The 15,221-nt window shown below is 39.6% G+C and overlaps 1 protein-coding gene across 1 annotated transcript in view; it reads right to left on the bottom strand.

Moving 5' to 3' along the window:
• Positions 1-15,221, bottom strand: part of LRBA (LPS-responsive vesicle trafficking, beach and anchor containing) — a 142,111-nt gene that overhangs the window by 119,666 nt on the left and 7,224 nt on the right. The window contains exons 7-18 of the mRNA XM_009082076.1: positions 14,678-14,824; positions 13,683-13,880; positions 12,895-13,028; positions 11,486-11,594; positions 11,226-11,378; positions 10,175-10,343; positions 8,634-8,713; positions 6,748-6,810; positions 4,879-4,976; positions 2,306-2,398; positions 1,411-1,519; positions 790-871 (exon numbers count right to left, since the gene is read on the bottom strand). Of these exons, the coding sequence (XP_009080324.1) occupies positions 790-871; positions 1,411-1,519; positions 2,306-2,398; positions 4,879-4,976; positions 6,748-6,810; positions 8,634-8,713; positions 10,175-10,343; positions 11,226-11,378; positions 11,486-11,594; positions 12,895-13,028; positions 13,683-13,880; positions 14,678-14,824 (1,435 nt within the window). The remainder of the gene's footprint in view (positions 1-789; positions 872-1,410; positions 1,520-2,305; positions 2,399-4,878; positions 4,977-6,747; positions 6,811-8,633; positions 8,714-10,174; positions 10,344-11,225; positions 11,379-11,485; positions 11,595-12,894; positions 13,029-13,682; positions 13,881-14,677; positions 14,825-15,221) is intronic.

The raw sequence follows: 15,221 nt of genomic DNA, 5'->3' as shown, positions 1-15,221 counted from the left end.
TGCTGTGGCTGCCCCAACCCTGGCAGTGTTCACAGCCAGGTTGGCTGAGCCTTGAGCAACCTGCTCTGGTGGGAGGTGTCCCTGCCCAGGGCAGGGGTTGGGGCTGGATCATCTCTAAGCTCCATTCCAACCCTTAAATTCTAGGATTCTATGAAAGCGAAAAATCTATTATTTCTCCAGAAAACAAGTTACCTCCCAAGGCTATGATAAGTCCATTGTGTTATATACAGAGCACATTGATGATGTATATAATTCAGGAAAGGAGATCAGTATTTTCCCTTAGTTCAAGAGACATCTGAAGTTTCATATCAAGATATTTCCCATAAAGTAAGCTAACCAAAACAGTGAGCAGATACATTTTGACTATTTTCCATCTCGTGCTGTCATACTGAATGTAACTTGAGATGAAAGCCGCTTCCACATTTCAGGTAATTTAGTCTGACATCACTAAATAATGCAATCAGAATTTTGCTGGAACCTTAACATGTATTAAATCAAAGTATCCTGTGCATGTAAAGTCTTGGAAAACCATTTCATACCATGACTGCACAGCCAAAAAGGTGAGTTATAAACTACATACACATTTAGACACATAGAATGCCTTTCACAAAGCTAGAGAGACATACTTCCTACAGAACTCCACCTAAATGCACAGAAAATGTAAAACTGAGATCAGAAATAAGACTGGGAGATATAATTAAAATGCTCTTTCATTGGTGGGCTGTTTTTTTCTTTTTTTTTTGAGTAGACATTTTTATGGTAGAACTTCAAAATGCATATCATCCTTACGAGGATTTTGTATCTTCACTGTTGAATCTGGGTCAGGATGTTGTTTGTGTATCACTTGAGTGCAAATCTGTTCAGTCAGAATCTAGGAAGGAAGGAAGGAAGATGCCATATCAATGTTCACAAAGACAATTCAGTGAGAAATAGTTGGATACAGCACAATCATTATTTCACCATTGTTCTAAAAATCATCCAAAACCAAAAACCCACTTACTGTCTTCCTTCATCATCTATTCCAAACATTCTAAGCTATTTTTTCTGCTTTCTCTCTTAACTGGATACTGCTATTTAAAACACACTGGAATATAAAGCTAAACCTCACCAAAACAATCACCATAAGGCAAGATCACTGCTGCAAATAAAATTCCACATACATATGAGCATCTGCTCAAGACACACAGGTTACTCATGATCTAGAATCGTTCCTAATGAGCATAACCAAGTTAAGGAGGAGGGAAAAATCTCAAGCAGTGAGCCTAGGGAGGAAAAAAAGCAGCACTCAGCTGCATCACGCTAAGGTTTAGTGTCATCTGGAACTTATCAGCACAAATATGTAAGCAATTTTCTAACAATGTCTTACAAGTAATTAGAAAGATTGGATCCTAACTACAGAATATTACTTACCTCAAACAGGACATTGTATGTGGTCATGGTGAATAAACTTGTCTGAAGCATCAGCCTTTCAGCCAACAAAGAGAACAATCCATGCCCAAGCATGACTTCAGCTTTTCTCCTAAAATAGCACAGAAAGATAAAATAAACTTATGGATTCAACTTGCTTCAGGGGAAAATAAACTTTAAAATGTACCTCAGGAAATCCAAAATCACTGGATACAATTTTTTTTTCTTTGCTCCTTAAGTCTTTCACTTTTGATTAGGGAAAAGGGCAAGGATGAAGATTCTGAACGGACAAATCATCCCCTGAAGACAGATAACTTTCTCCATAAATGAGGTCCACTCTCCCATGGGCCCAAAAAGCTGAAACACAACCTTGGGGACTTCTTGATCAACACTAAGGAAAGGGCATTTTTGGCCTCATTTCACTCAAAAATGCAACCAATGATCTCAATAGTTACCTACTAGTGCAGTCAACTGGAGATACATTAAATCTACTTCTAGGTAAGTAACATGGGGCTCAGTCTCAGAACTCTAATTTTGCTGTTGATTTCAGTGGGAAAGGAGCACTTTAAAAACAGGAGGCCCAACTGCAAGGAAGTGCTAAATGAGCCTGGTAAGGAAATGATAATGCCTGGACACAAGTGGCAACAATATTCAATTCCACCACATCAGAAACGTATTCATGGCAAACAAACTGGAAGGCACTTGGAGAATTGTTCCTACTCAGTGAAGCCTTTTAGTGATCAACCTCCAAACACAACTTTTTTCCCTTCACATAAAAACGTGTGTATATACACACATTGAACAATACATACACAAAAGAATATAGAGAATGGATATGTCACCACTTACCTTTTTTCTTCTTTTTTTGTGAGGTTTAAAGACCTAACTCAGTACTTACTTTGGGGCAAGATGCTTTAGAAAATATCCCATCACTTTTAAAGCTTGCACCCTGATGCCTTCACTCTGTGATGCCAAGAGCTTGTAGACAACCCTAAGTGGAGAAAACACAAGGCTTCCTAAAAATCTGAAAAACACAGCAATTTTGGGGATGAAAATTAACTGCAGTTGCAGTAGGCTGCAAATAAATTTTGTCTGAGCCTGATTTAAAGGAATGACTATCAATAAGACTCAAAACACCAGCAGGACATTTCTGCTAATGGCACAACAGTTTGTGGCATAAACTTAAAGTTTATATATGATATACATATTTTATCCACATATATAACCATATATATATGTATAGTTACTTAAATATATATGTGGTCTCATATTATATCAAACATATATATATAAAATAAATATCTGAGGTGCTCTGAGGTTTCTACACAACCTTCTCTTCTCCAGCCCTAACTTCCTTAGCCTCTCTTCATAATGTGAAGAATCATGTCTACGTGAAGAATAACAAATCCAAGTTTTTGATCCTTTTACATCTCCCATAGAAACATAAGACTTCTTACTGTTTGTTACATCTCATTTCAATCATCCCTTACTTTTTAGACAGCAAATGCTTATGACCATGTCCTGTCTGAGTTTAACTGGGCTATGGTTTATGGTGTTTAGCTCATCTTTGAATTGTGAAATATGATTTAGCTTAGACCTCCATGGACTAGTAAGGCTTCTCTGAAAAAAAACCCAGAATAATTCCCTAATGCTCCATGGAATGACAGTGGAACAGAAGGCACAGGACTCAGACTTCACCATGAACATGTTCTGGTACAACTTTTGAAGATATCTGTATCACTTGATTAGGGGGAAGGCAAAACCCCACCTAATTTCAACTCTTTTTGAGTCTTCCCAAAAACATCACATGTCACACCATGGCATTTAAATCAGCTGCTTATAAAGAGTTCAAAGTACTTCAAGTTTTTAGGCCTTATCTGAGGCTAAACTGAGCACTCATCACTAGTTACATATTCCTTCATGTTACATACCCAAAAATATTACTAATACTAACACAATAAGCTAAGACACACACAAAAATTTAGTTCTATACCAGATGTACAGTTAAAACCTTAGGATGATTAAAAACCAGTTATCTAAAACAAATAATATCCTGGAGAAAGCTGCAACCACAGCAGCTATAGAAGGAAACAGATAAGCAAGTCTACAATGCACATGGAAGCAATAAAATCCACTTCTCTGCTTAACAGAACAGTATCAGGGTTACAGGAAAAAAAATACTTCCTTATTCAATTTTTTCACTAGATTGGTTAGTTCTAATTTTTTAATTTCAAAGGAACTCCAAATATTCCTAAAGCTTTGTAAAATTCTTAGCAAATTTCAAGAACATGGTGCCTTAATTGCAAACCGTAGAGGTATCAAAAAGCATGCAAACAATCCATTAAGTGACTGGAGACAATACAGGAGCAAAGAGTATAACAAATGAGACAAGAATACAAAGTGATTTCTCACAGTGGACTCACTATTCACACTGAATTGCTCAGACTTGTTAATAAAAAAAGAAAACATCTACTGCTAGTTGTTAAATAAAACCAAATGTATTGCACTGCAGACCCAACATGACATTCAAATTCCTTATTATTTAGAGCTTTTATTAGTTTCCCATATATAATACATTACCATACAAATGAAATCAAATCTGAGGCAAAAAAAATAAAAATCAGCCTAGCACTAAAAAGGGGAGAAAACAATTATGAGTATGCCTGAATGTTGTCTCCTGAGAAAGGGCAACTGGAAAAAAAATAGATGTAGAAATAGGGGTTAACTAATAGGTGCAAGAAAATGTATGAAATCAGACTCTGTCTTCACACTGGGAGAGAATTACTACTCCACATATCCTTCCAGGAATAGTTCCTGCATTTGTTTGCCTGTTGCAGTTTTTTCCCCACTCTGTCTGGGCAGGTTCAGTTTGAATTAGAAAAGTTCAATAATGTCACCACCCTCTGAGAGCCACAGGACAAAATCAAAGGCATAACTTACTCTCCTAGCAGGTTTTCTTTTACTGCTAGTAGAATTTGCTGCTTTCCTTACTTTTCTTTCCCAATAAACACTATTTTTTTCTGTTTGTTGGGAAGAAGATTGCGAACAATGCACAGCACAAAGTGCTGAATTTAAACAAAGTATTTTTTCTTAGAAAAGTCCCATGGGGAAAAAAGAAAAAGAAAAGAAAAAGATTAGAAACAATTTTTGTCAGCCCTATTTCAGTTCTGAAACACATGTAAGAATGGAGGATAAAGACCAAGTGCTAGTGGATGAAGACATCAATGTACAGACTGAGATTGACCACTCCCAGTTTAAGCATGACTGACAGCTTGGAAACATGGAAAACAACCCACCTCATTGATAATAAACCCAAAATGAACACCTGGACACAAAGATATCTCAAGATGAGGAGTCTTAAGATTGCAACACACACTTGACAAGGCCCTTTCAGATTTCATGGCAGTTCTCACAAGCAGCAGCATGGTCAGAATCTACTTCCTTTCTCCCACTTCCAAACCTGAAACTTACTGCAATCCATTCCTCTGATCAAATGCAGGGATCATAGAGCCAGGGTGCTCTGACATCAGGGCAACAAGCAGCTGCAAGACATCCATGAGATTGTCATCCTGTTGAAGAAAAGGTACAAATTTGAACTCAAAATCCATGTAAGCTTCAACGCACTTTTGGGTAAAAGAATCACTACCAAATACGCCAAAGTGATGTGGAGAGTAATAGCAAAGTAAGGCCCAAATCAATTAGGCCAGGATGAAAGGAGTAATAGAATGGAGAGGCAAGTGCAAGAGAAAATACTACGAAAAAATACACTTTATTTTTGAGGGTGCTAAGTGAAGTCTGTGTGCCTGGGATGTGAACCTTTCCCACGGAATGGGCACTTGGACTGTGCTATCTCCTTCCACACACAAGCTCAGCTGTTTGCATGGGCATTTCCTGGTCCTAACAGGAGCTAGAAATAAACTGCTGCACATTTTCTGGGGCACAGGGTGGTGTTTAGTGAAAAATTTCTCATGTTCAATCCCAAAACAAACCCACAAACCACCACCTGCCACAGACAACATTTCAAGTGGGCAAATCAAGCTGCTCAGTGAAGTTTCCTCCACTATTAGTCTGAAGAACTCTAAACTACAGTTTATCAATATGTTCCAAGGTCATTGTAACTAAAAATAAGCTAAGAAGCAGCAAAATAGAACTCTTTTCCCATTCTTTGTGGTATTAAAATGAAAGCTTATTTTAAAACAAAACACAAAGAAACCACCACAAAACCCAACTGTCCAACACTTTGGAGTATTCTGATTCTTCTTCTATTAGAAAACTAGTTTTACACCCCCCTGAACAACTCTGTTCAGCTGGTATCATGAGCAGTGTAAATTGCAGATGCTGTCACTGATGAATGAGCACTGTAAGAAGGTTGAACTGTACTTTGTGTTGATGTTTGTGATTGTACAGTCAGACAATTCCATGAGGTTCAGCACTCATGGACCTTTTAGACTTGAACATGCAAACTGTTAAGGTATTTAAAGCATCTCACCCTCCTCTGAAGGCTCTATAAAGCTTCTGCTACTTTAGTTTCCTCTTAGATGTTACCACAAATCTGATTATTTTTTTCTCCACATAAAGCAGAATGACTTGAACTGCTTAACTATGGTACTACCAAGTAGTAGTGACCAGCACAGAGAAGAAAAGGAAAATATAGGTGTAAAGAAAGAAAACCCCATACTGCTTGAAATGAATCTCAATTAATTCCTTATTTTACCCATTTTAAGTACCCTCACAGAGATGAGATCAGCTAGATTTATATCCCCATTTCCCTTGTCTTTGATGTTGCATCTGGCATGAAGTGCCTTTTCCTGGTGCTAAAATATGAAGATGCAGATGTATCAGTGGTAACCAACGTTTTCTCCCAATTAAGTTTATATGCTTCTCTTAGCTGCTGTTAACACACATCTTTATTTTTTAAAGCATGTTTGCAATTTTATTGCTTTATTTAAGAAGCAAAATAAAAAGGAGAGGAAAAACAACCCAAAAAATATTACTTAGCCTAAACTAAGGTTTTGACTTTTTGTGTTGGTTTTTTTTTTAAAGTCACCATCTGTTTTTCTGCTTGGTAAATTGGTTTGCAGAACAACATAAGAAACCATTTTGACTTACTGGCTTAATGAACTTCAAGCTAACATTGAACATGGTGCTTAAATCACTGCAAGAATATTGGCATATCATCACACTGCTCTGAGGAGTTGGACAGTGTTTGTTGCTCCCCCTGCAGAGCCATCTGGTGGCACAGAGGAGGTTAAATTGGAGAGGGGTGAAGGATTTGGTGGCCACAGAGAGCAGTTGTATGACACTCCTCACACACACACACACCCCCAAATCAAAAATTACCTCGTGCATAGTGAGCAGATAATTGAGGATAGCCTGCAATTCATCTTCTTTGATTCCATAGTCCTTTAAAAATAAACAGGTTTAAACTATCATCTTTCTAGGACAAAAGCAGTGTTCCAAAAAAAAGCATCATTACAAGCACTGATTATAGAACAGAGCAAGTACCACAAGGCAAATTTGTTTTCACTTGATACAGCTTCATAGTTGGAAGGAAGCTTTTTCCCTGCCCCAGAAACACCCACTGAATGCTATCAAAGACAACTTTAGCACAGGCACAAAAATAAGGTAAACAGCAATACAGTGTATGAACTTGTTAGAGTAACACGTGTTAATTGACACAGTCAATTTGCACTGAGAGCTTCCTATTAATAGAAGAATTAAATTAAGGTAGCAAAGAGGATTCAAATGTAGGCCTGGAAGTTTAATTATAAGCCTGTTAGCTACACCTGCATCTGCTTCTTGTTCTCCAGTACAGAATCTCATCTTCAGTTTCTAACTGAATTTCAATTTCCAAAAGATTTTGTACCACTATGTACAAACAGAAAACTTGAAGAATCAACCTCAGCCTTTTATGATGGAGGAGGTTGTTACTGCTGTGCTGGTTTGGGCTGGGGTAGAGTTTCTTCCCAGTGGCTAGTGTGGGGCTGTGTTTGGGATTTGTGCTGAGCTCAGGGCTGATAATGCAGAGATGTGTTTGTTGTTGCTGAGCTGAGCTCACAGAGCCAAGGCCTTTGCTGCTTCCCATACTGCCACACTGGTGAGGGAGTTGGGGATGCATGGGAGATTGGGAGGAGACACAGCTGGGACAGGTGACTCAACCTGACCAAAGGGATATTCCATACCATATGACATCATGCTCAGGATATAAGGTGGGAGGAAGAAGCAGGTAGTGGGGGGATGTCAGGAGTGACAGCATTTGTCCTCCTGAGTAAGCACTATGCATGATGTGTCCCTGCTCTCCTGGAGATGCTAAATACCTCCTGCCCATGGGAAGCAGTGAAAACTTCTTGATTTGCTTTGCTTTGCTTGTATGCACAGCTTTTGCTTTACCTACTAAACTGTCTTTACCTCAACTCACAACTAGCTTTTGCTCCTCTGATTCTCTCCCTGATCCCTCTGGTGGGGAGTAATCAAACACCTGTGTGGGACTTGGTCTTGTAGAGTTTGGTAAGATAAATTGTCCCTGATAGTTCAATTGCAGAACATCCACTTTAAAGAAAGAGCACAAGAGTCAAGGGCAGAGCTTCTCTGGTAGTTCCTCCTCCATACCACTGGGGCTAAAGGTAGCAGCACAGACAGCTCACTGGTTCCTCAGCAATTCAGAGGAAGAATGGAGAAGAGAGGTAAGATTCAAAGACAGAAAAGTCAGTCTACAGAAGGGAGATAAGAGAGAGACCAGAGCTTACAGTAGGAAAGGGTTAAGAAGAATTTCTAAGCAACAGAGCTGCTGATTTTCAGTATCCCTCTAACGTCTAAGAAACAGTTGTGAAACTTTCTGATAGTCTTTCTTATCCTCTGTCCCACTGACCCACAGCACATAATCTCAAATGCTGCTCTGTAGCCCTTAAGCACTCATGATGTAGGCAATACTGTTCTTGCCAAAGGAAAAAAAACAACCCCAAGAAATTAAATACTTATCTCCCCAGTAGGAAACATTTCTAAGTAACTGACTCAACAGCTCGTGCTTTGATAAAAACAGCTTAAAAGGGAGAAAAAAGCATTTTTAGCACTGCTATCTGTGGCAAGAGCCACAACAAAAAGATGCACCTTACATGTCTTTTCTGGTTTTAACTCACTATTACAAAACTCAACATGTTTACAGCACATTGAGCAATTTTTTATCAAAGGGAACTGAAATATCCTACCATAATTGAAAGCTATCCTACCTTCATCACCAGCTGCTTAATGAACATCAACAGAAATGCTCGCAGGGCTAAAATCTCTTTCTGAGTAGGCCGTGGACCATCTACAACAGAGAAGCAGATATATGAACCACAAATTAACAGGGGCTGTTAGCATTGAATGGACTGTCACAAAAAGAAAAATAAAGGCATTTTCTGGGTGAAGAAGGCAATTTAAGCAAAGTTATCTTTCCTCTATTTTAGACTACCAAACAGTAATGTGTTTTATCACTTTTTATGAGCAAAATGCCCAGTAAGGTTCTCCTCAGATTTTTATTAAATAACATTTTCTAAACTCCTCTAAATTCTTCTAAAGATCTTTTTTTCTTTTAATGATTTTTTATACAGAAAGCAAATACATTGCTGGGGAGAGTTTTTACATTTGTTTACAGGTTAGAAGTTCTGATGATCTTGATCATCACAGAAAAGCAATTCAAACAGCAAAGGGAAGTGATCACATGAGTCTTCTTTCATAAAGTGTAGGCACACAGGTATTTGGTTTAGGAACAGTTACCTTCAAAATAAACTTGTCTGGTCAAAATAAGTCATTAAACTGCATTGTCAAGACTATCCTACACATACCCATTGCCTCAGGCTCAAGAAACCAGCTCAGAAACTAAGTAAATCCAAGTATTCAGTAAAAAGAAAAGAGAAAATACATTTGCTTTGCTTCTCATAGGAAGCAAAATACTACAGACCAATCTTTCCAACCCTATAACAGGAAGGGCTGGTCATTTCAAGAAGGTGGTGGGAGCAAGTGGGACAGATCTAAGGAGCACTCAGTATCTAGCTCTTTCATCACCTGCTTCTCTCTGAAATTCCAGAGCCTTTCATTACAGAAAACAGCAGAGATGCAAGTTATTCTCCCTTTGTCAAGGCTGTGTCCCCAACCCCATAAAACCTGTGTCAGTCCCACCTGCACTTCAGTTATGCTGGTGCACATTTCACATCTCCTGGTTCCTCTCACAGTACTGGATTTCTTAGTCAAGCAGCTATTCCTTTTGCTTTTTTCCTTAGGGTCAGTATTCTTGCCTTGTGTTTCATGGCAGTGGCAAGTACAAAACACCTGCTCTAAATTCCTCATTAGCTCTTTCACTGTGGGTTCACTTTTGAATTCAGCATGGTCTTCAAGCAGTTCTCCAGATTCAGATCCCTGTCCCTGTCAGACAGGCTCAGTGTGCCTTGTTTTAGCTATATTGCTATTATATACCTTAGAAGTACTTAAAATTGTCTAGTACTTGAACAAGCTCCATAAAGAGACCACACTCCCAGGCACAGCTCTACACTTCCAACACCATTTCTCTGACCACTTCTACCTCCTATTAGTCCACATTGGTGTTTGATGACAGAGGATATGACTTCCAAAGAAAGTTTCCATCAGGTTGGGAGAAAAAAACAAACCTTTCCAGGACAAAGAGCTCCAACTGTTACAGGGCAATTGTTTCTGGAGTATTTACATTTCTACTCTATAGATTCCATACAAAACATCAGCTTTGAGGAGTAAAAATGAACATCCACATACATACCTACACCCTTGGGAGTTATTCCACTGCGATCCTGAGGGTTCACCACCCAGTAGTAATACTTGAGGGTATGCATGACCAAGAGGACTGTCCCAACCCGCCGGATCGCGCCGTAGATGTTCACAGTGGCAATGAACTCCGTAGACAGGTAAGTGTACAGGGTCAGCTGAACCTACAGCACCCAAGCAGGAGACCAAAAACCATCAGGCCTCAATTGCAACGTGTCAGATAACTGAATTCTTAAATCTCATTCATGAAAATGCCTTAAAGAAATAGATTTTCTCTGCATAGCTGAGTCACAAAGCTCTTAACAGCTTTGCAAGCTGATGAAAAGTTTCATTATGTAGAGTGCTGGGAAGGAGGTTTCAGGTAGAACCAACTGGCAAGTTTTGATCAAAGTTTTACATTCTCAGAGAGCACAAATTCACTCAAACAGAAATATTCACTGTCTATTTAAATGAAGACTTCAAATCTGACATCCAGGATAATTTCCTCTTAAAAACTGCTGAGTTTTTGCCAAATAACCCATCCAAAATTCCTTGTCGATTTAGGTCAGGGACTCCAGGAATCACCCAGGTAATCAGCAGCAGGACAAGAGGGCACAGACTCAAGCTCTGCCAGGGGAGGGTTAGGTTGGAGATTAGGAAGAGATTTTTTACAGAGAGAGTGCTCAGACATTGGAATGTGCTGCCCAGGGATGTGGTAGACTCACCATCCCTGGAGGTTTTCAAGCTGAGACTGGATGTGGCACTTAGTGCCATGGTCTAGTGACCACAGTAGGGTTGGACTTGATGATCTTGGAGGTCTTCTCCAACCCAGCTGATTCTATGATTCTGACTCTGTCCTGCAGAACACTGCAGGTTTCCAACCTCCCAGAAAACCTTGGGAGTCTGCAAAACTTGACAACTCTATACAGCAAAGCAGAATCTGCAAACAACTCCTGTGTGATTTCTGCTGGGGAATCAAGACCTGTAACTCCTCAAGTCCTGGCCTAGTTTCAACACTCCCAAATCAATACATCATAAGATACCTCACTCATAATAAACAATCTTACCTGTGCTGGGATATGGATCCATATTGCAGGGTTAAGGAGAACATGATCACACAGCTGCTTCAGCAAGGGTACCCCGTTGTGCAAGTTGCTTAGGTACTTGGAAAAGGCAAGGCAAAGTTCCAGCACAGCTCTGGTAACGTGGGCTTTGGAAGACTGCAAGAGAGGGTCTGCTTAAGGAAAGCCAAGGGAAACAGCCTAGGAAAAGTCTTTCCAAATAATTCAAGATCAATGTAAGACATGAAAAAAGGCATTTACTTTACCTTTTCCAGGCTGTATCCTATCACAAGGAAGCCTTTACAGGAAAACATCTGTTCTTGCATAGCAATAGAGTTCTTCAACAACTCCATGATGAACGACAGTAATGTTGAACTGAAAAACATGTTTAGTAAAAGTTTTAGAGGGTTACAATGAATCAGAAAGTATTTCCAAATTAACACTTCCCTCACACAGCCCAGAGATACATTTAACATGCTAGATAAATGCTCATCCAGCCCCTGATAGCTCCAATCTGTCCACAAAGTGGAATGTGGTTACCACAATTTAAATTTTGAAAACTCCAACCTCTGGTTTTCCATTAATGCTTTTCTAACTTGAAATGATTCTGAGATAATCACGCAACAACAAAATTCTTCTGAACATATGTTCTTGTAGAAAGGCAACAGCTAAACTTATACTTCTCTCTGCTTCATATTTCACTTACAAATCCCTACAAGATCAGCAGCATAGACCATCCTGCTTCCTACAGCTTTCAGAGGAGCAGAATTTAACCAGACAAAGCTTTACTATTGGGTCAAGCTAATTCAAACCTGTGCTGCTGCCAGAAGGAATGTTCATGTCCTGCCCCTTGTGTCACAGCACTACTGCCTATGGAGCAAGGCCTTAGCCAGCTGGAAACTTCTCTATTGCTGGGCCAGTCTGCAACTGAACCAAATCCCTGATGTCCAGGTCGGAGCCAGCTCAGAAGATGCCCAGGCATGTACAAATGGACCAAAGGAACATTGTGACCATCCCTTCTTTGCAACAACATGGATACAGATCACCTTTAAAGAGGCATCAAACCACAACTGCAACAGAGCAAACCAGAATTCTAAAAAGCAATCCCTTTGCTATTACTGATACTCTTTAAATTAGGAGCTCCAGCAGCTCCTGTGCCTGGATGTTCAGAAGTTGGATGGAGTTAAAACAGAGCTCAAACCAGAGGAAAAGCCTGGCAGTCACACTAAGCAACTTCCAAAACAGTAACACTAAGTATCTTCCAAAAGGTCTAATGGTTAAAATAAAAACAAACAAACAAAAAAGAAATCCAAGGAATGATACCATGTAGCTGATAATCTCATCCTGCCTGGAGTTTCTCTTGCAGGTTTCCCCAGTGAATTTTCTCCATGACAAGAAAAAGCTCAAGAAAATTGTCTGTAATTCTGCTACACCGAAAAACTGTGCAGTATAAAACATGTGTACATTTTGATTCTGTGGAAACTCTCAGAGAAGGCTGGGTGCAAATAAACACATCACTCTGAGGTCCTGCCTGTAACAAGGCCACCTTTTTTCCTCGACATAATTTATTGCTGCACAAGACAATGCAAACTACTGTGGAATAAAGCAACAGGTAATTCCCTTGAATCAAAGAGAAAAGAAAGAACAGAACACCGTAATATGTACATGCACTCACCAAACAGTTGTGTCGATGTTGTCTGATGAATATTGTCTATAGTCTAACTGTGCAAAGAGAGGGAAAAGCACCTGCACTCCTCCAATGGAGTGCAGGGCACTTTGGATAGAGTGTGTTAAGACTGCTTTCACATCCTGGCAAAGAAATAAGAAACATGGAGATCTCCTTCAGAAACTGTTCAATGGTTTGTCAAAAATAGCATTTTATTTCTTCAGTATAAAAACCGTATGACCCTCAGATAAAAAAGAAACAGCAAGAAAAACAAACTGGCTGCCACAGCCACACTAAATGCCCAGTCTGCCTGACCTACTGCTTCAGAGATTGTCTACAGTGTAGAGCCTCAGAGGAATATAAAGGAGGTGGCTTGGAAATTCCAAAACAAGTCTCTGGTAATAAACTCCAGAACAGAACACACAAAAAGCTTCTGACCAATGAACAGGTGAAGGCATTTAAAGCACAGAGAAGAAAAGGATTTCCTATCAGCAGGGCAAAGGATGGGAGATATGTAACATCTGTAGGGGAGAGAACGTGCCAGAAATGAAGAAGGATTTGGTTTTTTTAAAGTTAACACAGCCTTTGTAACACTGACATTTTTAGCTTGTAACTTTTTTCTTGTGCATCTGCTTTAGTTCAAGATACAGCAGAGGCAGCAGCAGGACCAACCCCCCCCAAAAAAACTCCAGCCTGTAACTAACTCCCTATCTCATGCAAATCCCTACGATACCGGATTCTACGTTTGCAAACAGAAATCATTTGTACCCTCCAAACCTCTGAAAATGCTGATATACCTGCAGCATGAGGGCATGTGGTGAATGAACAAAAATAGAAGGGTTGTCCTTAGGGGACGACTCGAGACAGAGCTGTGCATCTGTAGCCCTTGGATTGTACATAAAAGCAATAGCACTGGATAGTTTGCCATCATACAGCAGCAGTTTGTGATGTTCATCGAGGAAGAGATCACTTTCTGCCTTGAACTTGAATGTTCCCTGGATTGGGAAGCAGGGTTGAGGAAGGAAAGAAGAAAAAAAAGAAATCAGATTACGAACATTGAAGATACAGGTCAGAACACAACTATTGCCAAAAAATGACCATAACATTGCTACTTTATTCTAGCAATATTTCATAGAGAAAGGGTCCCATGAGAACATTGACTCAAGAGTGTCATTGCCCAAATGGTGGGTAAGGCAAAGGAAACACATTAGCCCGGAAACAGAATGTCTGTCAGCAAAGCTCACTCAGAAGGAACTAATAATTGAGGAGCAGATAGAATAGGAACCATCTTTTCCAGCGTATGTTTGTACAGCTGCTAGGGAATAACAGCCTTCAATTAGTGCCCCTCAGGCTGCAACAAAACAAACCATAAATCACTGCAACAAAACTAATCCTCAGCACCCACTTCACACATGACAAAAACAGAGTAGAACATGCAACCAGGAGGGAACATTTCAAAAACAAATACATCAGACTCGATTTTCAGTCCCAGTGAAAAAGTGAACCTAGGCAGAGGTCCCAGTCAGAGGTCCCAGGGCTGTTCTCCCTCTCTCAAACACCAACATGGAAATTTGAGAAGCAAACAGGAACACCATGACTTTTATTTTATAAGAAGCTAATTAACACTTGTAGATCGCGAGGCAACACATAGGTTTATGGAACAAACATGGAAGAGTTTAAAAAAATTAAACAGTACAAACACTTTTTAGAAGGACACGAAGATCTCACAACATTCTTAAAATCATAAAGAGTCTTAGTAGACTTGAATTTTGGAAAGTCAGTTCTAAGGTACCTTATATCCCAGACCAAGCTGATAAATGGCAAATATCTGAGCAGCATTGAGAGCCTCACTGAAAAGGTACACAGATGTCATCTGCCCACAGAACACTCGATTGGCATCTGCTGTTTCCGAAGAACCCAGGAAACATTTGTCAAACGTCTGGAAATGAGACAGTAACAGGTTTGAATCTGTGCTACACAAGCAAATCATACAAAGAATATGCATTTTATCAGGGAATATTATTTTTACATAAACATGTATTTGAGGGACTCAGCAGAAACAAATTTTAAGTTCTGAGATGTATAAAAGCACAATTTACTCCTCTACCAAAGAGCTATTCTTCTTACTCCAATTTTTTTTAAATCCATAAAATGAGGGAGGATTATTAATAAAATGGCAAAGGATAGCTAAGTAATCCATCAAGCTGATCATAGAATAATAGAATTTTAGGGGTTGGAATGACCTTAGAGATCACCCAGCCCCAACCCCTGCCCTGGGCAGGGACACCTCCCACCAGAGCAGGTTGCTCAAGGCTCATCCAACCTGGCTGTGAACA

This window comes from Acanthisitta chloris, unplaced genomic scaffold (assembly GCF_000695815.1).
Source record: "Acanthisitta chloris isolate BGI_N310 unplaced genomic scaffold, ASM69581v1 scaffold8389, whole genome shotgun sequence".
NCBI classification, from domain to species: Eukaryota; Metazoa; Chordata; class Aves; order Passeriformes; family Acanthisittidae; genus Acanthisitta; species Acanthisitta chloris.
This window is presented reverse-complemented; position numbering and strand designations above follow the sequence as displayed.